General features: G+C 48.6%; 1 protein-coding gene across 1 annotated transcript; it reads right to left on the bottom strand.

The window, feature by feature from the left end:
- Positions 1 to 1,387: 1,387 nt before the first annotated feature.
- SDHB (succinate dehydrogenase complex iron sulfur subunit B) lies at positions 1,388 to 11,419 on the bottom strand. Its single transcript, XM_086764746.1, has 8 exons — positions 11,320 to 11,419; positions 10,105 to 10,232; positions 8,763 to 8,848; positions 6,575 to 6,711; positions 6,144 to 6,260; positions 3,918 to 4,019; positions 3,588 to 3,710; positions 1,388 to 1,613 (listed from the first exon to the last, which is right to left on the bottom strand). The coding sequence occupies exons 1-8, from the start codon at positions 11,407 to 11,409 to the stop codon at positions 1,536 to 1,538; spliced, it is 861 nt and encodes a 286-aa protein (XP_086620872.1). The 5' UTR covers positions 11,410 to 11,419; the 3' UTR covers positions 1,388 to 1,535.
- Between the last annotated feature and the right edge of the window lie 458 nt (positions 11,420 to 11,877).

Consider the following 11,877-nt stretch of genomic DNA (forward strand, 5'->3'; position numbering starts at 1 on the left):
CTTCAGTTCTTCTGCACCCGGCTGCGTTTCCATCCAACCCTCGTGTCAGCAAGCATGCCTAGCTTTTAAACAAAACAAGGCAAGAACCAGTCTGTGTCAAAAACCCATGTTAACTAAAGAGAAGGGCATAATGGGAGAGGAGGAGGGGGGTCACAAAGCTCTTTTTATTCAAGCTGCTGATGGGAACCCCTTGGATGACAGGGAGATGACATTTCACAGCACAGGGATGCAGAAAGTGTAGAAATACCAGTATCATGGGACTGGCAACGTGCCGCCACCGCCTAACACCAGCAGTGGGGCCTTTTCCGTCACAGGACCAGCGCTCACCCACCCCTAACCACCGCTCACTTGAGGCACAGAAAACTGGCAACTCAGTGACGTGGAAGAGCAGCCCAAAACGTGGATTTTAAGTATAAAGTCTCTGACCTACAGAAGTCTGTCTCGCATCAGCTCTTGTGAATGAAGACGTGAGCTCCAGGAGAGTAGTATTTCTGCAAATGAAAATTAAGACAGCAGCATCAGCCTGGCTTCTCCAGACACGCACAAGGCCCGCTTAGTGCGGGATAGATAAACGTATGGAAAAAAAACAGGGTCATTTTTGGGGTAAGCCTTTCAAGAGCTGTATGCAACAGGTTTTACACCACCCCAGTCTTAATCTGCTGCCGACTGGCAGCATCCTGGTTACCACATCATGCCTCAGAAGCAGCATCACAACATTTCTTGCAGTTTTTACGACATCTAGACCAAAATAAATAAATAAATAGAACAGCCTTACAGAAAGCCCATCCTTTCTCTCCACCCCTCTAAGACGGTAAGCAACTGCTCCAAGCAACAGCCTACCACAAACATCACAAGTTTGAGATTTTCAGCTCCATTTTTTTATACAGAGCTGAAAAACCAATTGTACTAGAGCAAAGAGAAAGATTCTACTCTACTCTAACAAACCGTGTCTGTTCTAGGACTGGGAATAAAAAGCAGCGTCCCAGCAGGGCAGTGGCAATGTATCTCTTTTGTAGTGGCACTGCCACTGGTATTTTGCCATGTGCCTGCATCCTGTGAACTCCAGGTCCTCACCAGAACCCTGTGGGGCTTCAGAGCAGGGTGAGATTCTTCCAACATTCCCCTTTCCCTGCCACTTCCATTGTTTTCTTGCCAATGGCCACAGGGCTTGTTCCTTGCAGGTCTCTTCCCACACTCGCATGAGCTTTGAAGACATAGAAACAAGGTCACCACAGAAATTCTGCCGCTTTCAAATCCTCACCCCACAGCAGAGCCTCAGAGGTGAGCCCAGCTGCTCACGCACTCCAAACTGCAAACCAGAGAGGTCTGGGATTCTACGACAGAGGCAGAGGCATCAGTTCCAATGCTGTTAATAAAGTAACAACTCTTATTTGTTCTTTAGAGTATTTATTGTACATGCAAACCTATGGAAAAACCACCGAACTCCCTGCTGGAGCCATCTCTTGCTAGATCAGGTATAAATTACTTCCAGGTAAAGCATGTTTGTGTGTTACACTTCCAGTCAGGGGACAGCATTACGCAGCTGTCGCCTTTGCTTTGTAAGTTGCCATCATCTTCTTGATCTCAGCAATCGCTTTGCCAGGGTTCAAACCCTAAAAAGAGAAAGTTTTCAGTTAGCTCCTCTGGAAATGAGCATCCTCCCCCCCTTGCCCTGATCTAAGTTTTTAAACTCACAAATATGCTGCTACTCAAAAATAGCTGGCAAAGGAGGTGCTCAGCCTTTTTTTTTCCCCCAAAAGCTGGAGTCCAGCTTAATATTGTGGTTCCTTTCAAATGCTGAGCTGTCCCTCAGCATCCCGTACAGCCTGCTCCAGGCAGGTTGGGCACAGCCCCTCGGTTAAGGTGTGCTGATACAGGTTTGCTGCTCTCCAACCTCAATTTCCAAGGGAAGAGCAAACCAGCGTGGAGTAGAGACGCAGCGCTGGGAGCTCGCCTCCTCTACCTGCAGGCTGAACCAGCAGCACTTCCCATTGCTTGAAGAAAAACACTCGTTTGACTCTGGAAGACTGGTTTAAATCAGCAATGCGAGGATCAAAGAGAGGAATGAGTGGCTGAGCGATAGGAACTTTTAATAAAGCTCAAGTAGGACTGAATTCAACGCTTTTAGGGGTGTTACCAGATGATTTCTGGAGGCAGAAAACTGCTCTATAAAAGCTTGACAGTGACAGTACAAGAGATGTGGTTTTTCCTTGTCTGAAATAAAAATGCTGTGTATTGAAGAATGCTAGGGAAGCGAGCAAGAACACCAAGTCACAAGATGAAAACGCTCCTCACACAAAAGCCAGTTGAGCTTTCTAAAGGAGGTTTTCCTACAATATAGACATGTCATGTTGCAAAGGCCCCTAATCCTGCAGCACTGCTACCAAACCAAGCATGCCTAATCTCAAAATGAGAGGGGGATCACAACCGCCCTGCTGTACCGTTGTGATTACAGCCGCAGCACCACGGGACAGAGAGCAAACAGGAAATTACCTGGGTGCAGAGCTCACCACGCAGCCTTTCAGGGCTGATCGAGATGACAGCCGGGATTAGAGCACGTGAGTGGAAACATATTACTAACCACAAACGTGACTTAAACTTGAGAGCCCAAGCCTCAGCATGCTATCTCCCCGCTCTACGCACGTTCCTACATATGGCCAGATCTTCAGGTTGAACCTTCACCTTCACCTGAACTACAGCTGACACCAGATCACGAGCTAGCTTCCTAGACAAAGGGGGAATTATCTGTAGTGAGTGAATCACTTCAGAAAAACACAAAAATCAGCAGGCAGTGCTCCTGACCAACACCTGTCAAGATCAGATCTCCATGATCTCCTTTTCCCCACATCTGTGATTCAAACATTTGCCTTCATATTATTTCACAGCTCATTAATTACTCTACCACCAGGTGCAAGCAAAGGCTGGCTAGAAAACAGCACAGCTGGCAGAAAAGCAAAAGCTGATAATCTGCCCAACAACAGGCATATTGCAAGATGAGGAAGAGGCATGCTCTGATTTGGGAAAGCTTGCGCGGTTCTTAAAAGAAATACCAGAGAACAGACCATTCAGGAAATGCCCTGACGACAGGACGTCAGCACAAAACGTTTCCCGTGAAGGCGCTGAAAATTTGCCGAGGTCTTCTCCATTACATAAGTTGCACAATACGTTAGGGCTAGCTGCTACCGTTGGAGTTCATGGCTGCACCGTGTGGGGGTCAAGCGTATTACTGACAAGGCTTGCACCACCGATGCAGGACAAACTTCCTCGTAGTTTCTGACAGTGTCCCTCATGCGACCACCATCCTAGTGTCACACTCCTTGGAAACAGCCAGGTTCTCAAAGTCTCAGCCTTGCTGATGAGGAAGAGATGTTCCTCCAATGTGTAACACAACCTTTGCCACATCCTCTTGTATAATCACTACCATGAGCAAAACTGTTGGTAACTCACAGTGTTTCAGAAGGCTGAACAAGCCAAGGCAGCTTCAAGGGAAGTAAAAACCTAAGTGGGTATTTTCCTACTGGTTTGAAACAGGGTGCTTGGAAAGAAGCCAGTAACCCCAAAGAGATATACACAGGCCACACACGTACCTTAGGGCAAGTCCTCGTGCAATTCATGATAGTGTGACAGCGGTAGAGAGAAAACGGGTCTTGGAGCTGCGCCAGGCGTTCCTCTGTGTAGTCATCTCTGGAGTCAATCATCCAGCGATAGGCCTGAAAGTCAGCGGCATTCGACACACTAAATGCTTCTTCAAGGTGTTGCAAGCAGTGTGAGATTTTGAAAGCAACACCTGACTGGGGAATTTTGGTCCAGGATCTGGACTACGTAATATTATCCCACCTGTGCTCACAAATATTCCTACTGGTTTTAAATAGGGTGTCCCTCAGCAGTCTCGCGTGACAAGTGGAAGCCATTCTTACCTGCATCAGTACCGCAGGACCCAAGTACTTGTCCCCGTTCCACCAGTAACTGGGACAGCTGGTGCTGCAGCAGGCACACAAGATGCACTCGTAGAGTCCGTCCTGCATGGGGTGGGAGACCACAGTCAAGCCACTCCAGAAACCCATGATGAAGCTTTTTTTTTAAAGAGGGGATTTACATGAGCACATGCTTCCCTCAACACAATCCCCTCTAGTGACTTGTTGCAACAGAGTGGCTCCAAAAACCTCATGCTGAAGCAGCGCTGCTGGAAGAAAGCAATTCCACTGAAATAAATGCAAAAAATCACTTGATCTTCCTGCATTCCTTCCCTCTAGACTGTCACAATAAGTGGCTGAGGAAAGGGCCAGATACATAAACAATTATCAATCCAAGGCCATGTTAATGAAGAGAAGAAAGAACAAAGTCTGCCCAAGAGCCTAAGGGAGAAGAGCTCATGGCTTAGCACGTGCTTTGAGGGGATCCCAAGCACCTACAGAATGGAAACGGTGCTAGTCTTTAGCCATTTTGCCATTTTTACAGATATGAATGACTTTTTATTTTGGGGACTGAAGAACATTAGACCTACATGGAAGTGATGATGGGCAGAAGACACTTCAATTCTGAGGAGCAGAGGCCTCCCAAGACTCCTAGCTCAATCAATCCCCCCAGGCTAAAAGACGGAGTCCACTCTGGCTTAAACTACATATCTGAAAAATGTCTTTCAGGCTAGTGTCTCTTAATTTAGAAAGACACACAATGCCAAAAACTCCTGGGAGCTTCTAGAAAGTCTTTTGGAAAGACTTGACAAAGCTATTTAACTCAGAGTTACCTTCGTGCTCTAAATTTGTTTTATTTCCAATGGTAACATTTCAAACGATTGATCATTTCTAGAAAAAGGTGTGAGTTTTTCAGCTGACACTACATCCAAGCTTCTCCTGCACACAGGCTGTTCTCAATGCAAGAGAAACCTCAGCAATGAGATGAAAAGCAAATGTACTAGTTGTGAGAAAGATTCAGGCAGCTCTTGCAGTTTGCTTATTTCCCCTTTAACGAGAAAGTGATTTCAAGGATGCTGTTTCATGAAAACCCCACGAAGGGAGAGTCCCTTCAGTCCTTACATGCGGATCAAATAACATTATGAAGCAGTGCAGGAGAACTAACTGTTGCCCTTGGATAGAGATTATTTCAGACTGTAAAATCCTGCGGTCATTAAGATGTCACAGCACCAGTCGCAAGGTGCTGCCGGCATCTCAGGTGCATGACCAGCCTATTCATGGGATGTCACCTTCACAGCACACACACGTGTGCAGAGAATTCAGCTGCAGCTCACATGTTCTCACTGAATCCCTTCTGAACAGCCTTCCCCTTTGCTGTTCACATTCACCTCCCTTTTACCAGTCGCCTAAATCTAGGCTGCCTGCCCGCTTTGTGACAGCACTGCGGCGACGATTCACAGCAGAGCATTGACAGGCTGAGCTTTGAACTGTGAACCGAGTGACGGGTCCACCAAGACAGGTCAGAGGCAAAAGAGAAACAGCTGATTTAGTGATACTTACTGCGGCAGCCAAGGAAATTCAGATAAGAACTTACTCACACTACAAACTTTTAAAAAAGATGTTATCTCCCAGCTGTCCAAATGGCTCCTCAGGTACCCTTCAGCTTTAGGCAGAAACTCTGAACCACCACTACGTTCCCAGAAAATCCTCTCAAAATAACACAGAGCTCAAGACAGACATCTGAAGATTTGCACCAACACGGTATGTCTCCACATCCAAAAGGCTTTAGCTTTTGCCATTAATTTTTGAGGCTGTAAAATCCAGCAGGCAGCGAGAAGAGATGTTGCTTAGCACGCTGTAGCTAGACCAGACAGACAGTGCTGAGCCTGACAGCCTACATGCCAGCACAAACTGCAACGCCTTATCTCCCCTGGAATATTACAAGCCTGTAGCCTGCACAAAGTTTTCACAAACACACGTGGTTTCACAGCGCAGACAGTGGAAATGAGATCAGAGTCCCCATCGCAACCACGACTGCATTTCATTAGCAAACGTTACCCCTAGCAATGCAGGCATGGCATGACACTGCATTTCAGGGAGCAGATTCCACCCACGTCAGGTTTTGCAGCAGACAGCTTTGTCATTAAAGAAATGAGAAGCTACTGCACGCTAGCATTTAACACTGGTCTTATCTGGAAGGTATTTCAACAGTAGAAAAAAAGCAGTAACCAGTTTCTGACGGTCTTCTATGGACTGCAGGTACTGCTCCTTGCCCTGTTTCGACTCATCCTTCTTCTTCAGGTACGGCTCGATGGATTTGTACTGTGCGTAGAAGTTACTCAAGTCCTAGCAGTCAAAAGGCAAAGAGGTCATATTTAGCACGCTGATGCATGAGAGATTGAACATCTGCTACCACTCCAACAGAAGGAGGCATTTTGTACCTCAACCAGCCACATTCCTCCAAATGAGGACAGATTTAGTCACTCCTGTGAAGCTCAGACCCACTCAAGCCAGAAAACACCGGCAGGAATAACACAGGAGTTGTGAGACTTGATCTTCTTGGCACCTCCCAAAGTCATCCCTTCCAACCCAATCTTGAACCCCACGCTGCCTGCAACAGTGTCGCCCTTGGTCGCAAGCTGACAGAGGCAGACACTCACCGGAACAAGGTCCTTCACCACATACATGTGGGGGAGAGGGTAGATTTTAGTGATCTTGTTGAGATCAGGGTCAATTTTTTTGATACAGGCCAGCGTGTTTCCACCAGCAATGTTCATAGCACAAGAGCCGCAGATGCCTGAGTGGGAGGGAAGAAAAAAAAAAAAAAAAAAAAAAGGAATTAAGCATTAGATATTTACCCTCTTATCCTACTTGAGGAAGATCCTCTTGGCCCCAAACATGCCCCTGGGTTGTATTCCTGTACGTGACAAGGAAAATGCCAGAAGTTGCCATTGGGCCAAACACATTGCTACTTAAATAAAGAACAAACACAGAAGTAACTTTCATTAAAGCCTAAACAGATTCTCCATGTCCAATGTCCTTCCAGAGCAGAAAACAAGTGGCTTGGACACTTCATCCCTTTCGCATCACTCATTAGTTTTACATGCTACTTAGGGTGGGGAAAACATTCAGCTTTGTTCCCAAGTTTGAAGCACAAGCTCGTACTGATGCAAAGCAGCAAATGCTAAGATTACAAGGCAGGAACCAGGTGCATCCCTCATCAGCCCTACAGTTACGGTCAAAAGCACCCCTGAAGGTCAGGGACACAAAGCAAAGTCCCCAAGACAGAAGCTTCTTTCTCTGCCCTCTGCAGCAGTGTAGAGCGGTGCCATAAACTGCGTTCATTAACTCCCAAAGTTGAGAGGACAGACACTCACCAGAACAAATAGCATATAAATAGCTTAACAAATGGATTAAATGACACCACTAATGATCTCCCAGCAATAGAAGGATCAGATGAAGCTCAGGAAAGGCCAAGGTTTACATGAAAAAGCACCGCAGAACCGTCACAGATACTGTGACAGGTCAGGAGATCGGGTATCCAGTTCAGACTGATGCCTAGAACACCGTATTAGAAAGAAGACAAATGTTGAAAGGGCAAAACTTTAATTTCAGAGGATTTGACACATAGCAATTGATACGAGCCAGAGAAATGCCACTGCTCCTCGCACGGATGAGCTAGTCCACCTCAGCGCCTGATGCACCAGCCTTCCCCTTGCTGCCAGATAAAGGCTGGCACTTGCACAACGTTATTCCTCCCACCCGAGAAACGGTTACAAGTATTTTCCAGTGAACTGGAGAGGGAAGCAGGACCGCAGACGCAGGCCCACAAGTATGCAACAGGAACACGTGATTGGATTTTTTTTTCCCCTGCATGGCAGAAAAGGGGCAAGATTGAACCAGCCCAGCTTGAAAAATCTGTCTTCAGGTTCTCAAAGAAAAGTATTCAGGGCAATTAACTCCAGCTGCTCAGGAGCAGCACTGGCTATCAAAATATCAGACACTAGAACAACCACAACGTATGAAACTCCTCTGCCTGCTATGCAGATTCTACAGGAAAAGGCTGCATTAAAGGTGCTTTTCATTTAGATCCAAGTCAAAACATCTTTAGGCCTCAATTGCACCTCAATTTCTCATTAAAAAGTCACTCCATAAAGGCATCCTCCCGTTCTGCATTCCCACACTATCATTTTAAGCTCAGCATTCCAACATTACCCATGAATTAGGATTTTTTTTTACAGGGAAAGTCACCTGGACGGCTGAGTTTTAATGCAGTTAAACAGAGATGCTGGTTCATACCTGTATGAGAACCAGCCGGTCGCTCTGCCGTGTAAAACCACCAGATGGCCTTTTCCTCAATCCATCATTCAGCTTAGTCAAAGGGCCAAAAAAAAGATTCCTGAAGCTATTCCTCGAAGTCGTAAGTACTCTTCCAGTTACACCCTTCCTTATTTCCACAGCAGCAACAGACAAAGCAGCCCCTGCAATTCACTCCCATTCACCACGTCTGCCCCCTCAATTTTGCTGTTCGTAATCTCTCTTGACAGATTTCCCCGCACAGTCCATCACTGGAGGGCAGCAAGATGAACAAGATTAGGAGAGAAACAGGAACGACTGGGGCTGTGTAAGCATATTGCTCATAGCTGTGTTGTGTGATTACACCCTGTGAAGACGAGCTTTAACTTTACTCCTTGATTCACTGAGGTATTTCACATACAGCTGCTGGAAGAGGAAAGTGGGACGCTGTCAGCTACCCTGAAGTTTCCTAGTGATTACATGTAGACTGTCAGCAATAAAGAGTCTTCAAGGACAACCTTCAGTTTAGCAGGCTGCAAAAATCCTTCTTACCTTCCCTACATGATCTACGGAAGGTCAGAGTGGAGTCCAACTCATTTTTAATCTTGATCAGAGCATCGAGCACCATAGGCCCACACCTATAAAAAAAAAAGTCAGTGAACCCATGTAATTTCACCCCAGCCTCAGTGCTTGATCTCTGGCACCCCAACTATGCAGCATCTAAAAGGACTTTGAGCAACTATCATTAAAAATACACTTTTTTTTTTTTTCCAATTCCACGCAACAAGATAGCGATATCCTGATCAGCAGCACGACCCAGGGTGAGGGTGGGAGAGAAGCCCTTTCTTTTGCTGATGCCCAGATCTGGCTCAGCTGGAGAAGGTTCAGACAGCACAACTGAAAACTGAGTGCCTTGCTACCAGTTCTCTCCTTTTGGGTCAGGTTTTGACAAGCCTGCCTGTCCTCATTAGTCACAAGAAGCACTGCTGCACACAAAAACAAACAGTCTTGGACAACTTATGTAATTTTATACACGGCAGACAAGGCAACACCCAGAAATTACTAACTGGTGCAAGTCACACAAAAATTTTAAGTTCTCTGTGCTTCTTAAGTAGGGAGTTGCATGGCTTTGGATCTGAAGCTTTCAGAAAGGACTTGAGGTGAATTCCTCTGGCAAGAGCTCAAGGAAACTGAGGCACATGAAGGTTTCTGCACTATAGATAAAGCTGCACCCTTCTGCAGAGTCGCTAAGAAGTAAGACCTTCCTTGGTGAAAGCATCAAAGCACGCAGGTGGTTACTACGAGTTTAACATGACCTGCAAACCAGAGGTAACTCAGTGTTAAGAAAACTGTGAGAAGAGTCACTAAAGCTTCTTCCTTATCTCCCAGGTCTGGGACTGCAAGCTACGCATAAAACAGTTTCCTTCTTGAACACACCCCAAAATTCACCATATAAATACAGCTTGTTAAAGCCACAAACACCTCCAACTCTTCAACACAACTCAGGGACCCAGGTAAAACCTCACAGAAGTCACAAAATGAAGCGAGCATTTTACTGCTGACAGCTATTGAGACACCAGCATTCAGGGTACAGTTTTTTGTCACATTTAGCACCGACAGGTGAGGGAGGGGAAATAATCCCATGTGATCAGTCAGATTTGCTTTATCAGGATGTAACACTGATCTCACCTGTGCTGAGGGCAAAGTGCTCTGTAACACAGCTGAGGCACCACCTCCCCGGCAACTCCAAGAAGGTTTTAACAGTCCCTGAAGCTTAATAAGACTACCGACACCTTTAGCTGTTAGCTCAAGCACTCCTCAACCACCCTCCATTATCACTTGTCAGATAAGCCGCGCACACGCAGCCCCAGCCGGCTTAGCGGGAGATACTCACTTATTCAAATCCACTTCATACGTCTGCATGCGGGGCTTGTCCCCAGGCTTATCAGGATCCCATCTGTAGATGGCAAACTTCTTGATGCGGGGCGCTGCCACAGCCGCCGTCTGCGCTCCCCGGCATATCTACAGTCAAACGACAGCAAAACAGCCCTTAGGTCCCTTTGAGCGGCTCTTAGCAGGGAAAAAAAAATGACTTGAGACCATGTGTTTGGGAGGATTGCTGTCTGTCCTGGGGCTCCCTGCTCCCCTCTGAGGCAGAGGAGATAATCCTAAAACTAAACAGCAACCCACAGGTGCTCCTGCAGTGCCTGCAGACACTCATTCCTCCACAGCCCTGAAGACTCTCCCTGCTGCAAAACTGCCCTCAGAAGCTCCCAATCACACCTGTACCCCACTCCAGATAAACAAATTCCTCCTGGACCACCTCTTTCTCCATTGCCTTTGAACCTCTGTCTCCCCTTAAACTCTTCCAGATCCTTTCCTGCTCCTTTATAACCCCCAGACCCTCCTCACACATCCTCTTGCTCCCTAAGCCCACTTCCTCTTCTACCTACTCTGAACCCTCGTCCCATCCCATACTGCACCCCTCTCCTGCCCCCAGCCTCCTCTGCATCCCCTCCTGCACCCTAGCTTCATCCCAGCTCTCTCTGCCCCCCAACTCCCTCCCAGCCCCCTCCACACCCCCTCTTGCCCCCCAGCTCTCATCTCAACACTCTCCAGACCCCCTCCTGCCCCCCAGCTCTTCCCCCAGCCTCCGCCACACCCCCTCCTGCCCCCCAGCTCCCTCTCAGCTCTCTCCACACCCCCTCCTGCCCCCAAATCCTCGCCACACGCCCTCCAGCCCTCTCCACACGCCCTCCTGTCCCCCAGCCCTCTCCAGCCCCCCAGCTCCCTCTCAGCTCTCTCCACAACCCCTCCTGCCTCCAAACCCTCGCCACACGGCCTCCAACCCCCCAGCTCCCCCTCAGCCCCCTCTCCCGCCCCCCCAGCTCTCTCCGCAGCCCCTCCAGCTCCCTCCTCTCTCGCCCACCCCCAAATCTCACACAGCTCCTCCTGCCCATCAGTCTCCACTCCTCCTCCTTCCCCCCTAACTTCCCTCACATCCCCTCCAGCCCCCCCAGCCCTCAAGCCCCTCGCACTACGCCTCCCCCGAGGGCCGCCCCCCTCCCCGCCCCAGCTGCCCGGAGCAGGGCGGCTCCATGTCCCTCACCGGCCGCGGGCCGGCCCGCAGGAGCCGCACGGGGACGCCGCGCCTCAAGGAGACTGCCACCACGGCCGCCGCCATCTTGGCGTTGCGCATTTCCTACCCCGCTCCCGCCCCGGAACCGGGCGGCTCGGAGGGGAAGGAGCGGGGCTGTGCCGGCGGCCATCTTGAGCGTGGCGGTGGCGGGCAGCCGCCATGTTTTGCGCGGCGCGGCCTGCGGCACAAGGCGGGATGGTGGGGCCAGGACACCTAGATCCTTCCTTTGTTGGGGAAGAGGGACAGCAATGCGTTCTCCTCCATTAATTCCCAGCCGAATTCTTCCCGCAGGGGAGGTGCCCAGGCCTTCCTGCCTGCTCCAACACCAGGCAGGGCAAAATGGCAGGCACCGAGGGCTGAAATGGCATATCCCCCTTGCCTTGCCCTCCCTGAGGGCTTCCCTCCCTTTTTCGTACGATTATTACCTGTTATTATTGAATTTCCCAGCTCATTCCTCACAGCAAATTTATTTATTAACTGAATCGCAAGCAACACACATGGAAAAAGCCGCCGGAGGTGAGGGCGGAG

The sequence above is a fragment of the Chlamydotis macqueenii genome, chromosome 21 (genome assembly GCF_036417535.1).
Source record: "Chlamydotis macqueenii isolate bChlMac1 chromosome 21, bChlMac1.mat, whole genome shotgun sequence".
NCBI classification, from domain to species: Eukaryota; Metazoa; Chordata; class Aves; order Otidiformes; family Otididae; genus Chlamydotis; species Chlamydotis macqueenii.

What these genes read in the sequence shown, in the direction of transcription:
- SDHB (XM_086764746.1), bottom strand. Translation starts at nt 11,409, where the DNA reads ATGCGCAACGCCAAGATGGCGGCGGCCGTGGTGGCAGTCTCCTTGAGG. An exon ending in TATGAAGTGGATTTGAATAA is followed by an intron (nt 8,849 to 10,104) that starts GTGAGTATCTCC and finishes TTTTTTTTATAG; the next exon opens with GTGTGGGCCTATGGTGCTCG. An exon ending in CCGTAGATCATGTAGGGAAG is followed by an intron (nt 6,712 to 8,762) that starts GTAAGAAGGATT and finishes CCTCCCACTCAG; the next exon opens with GCATCTGCGGCTCTTGTGCT.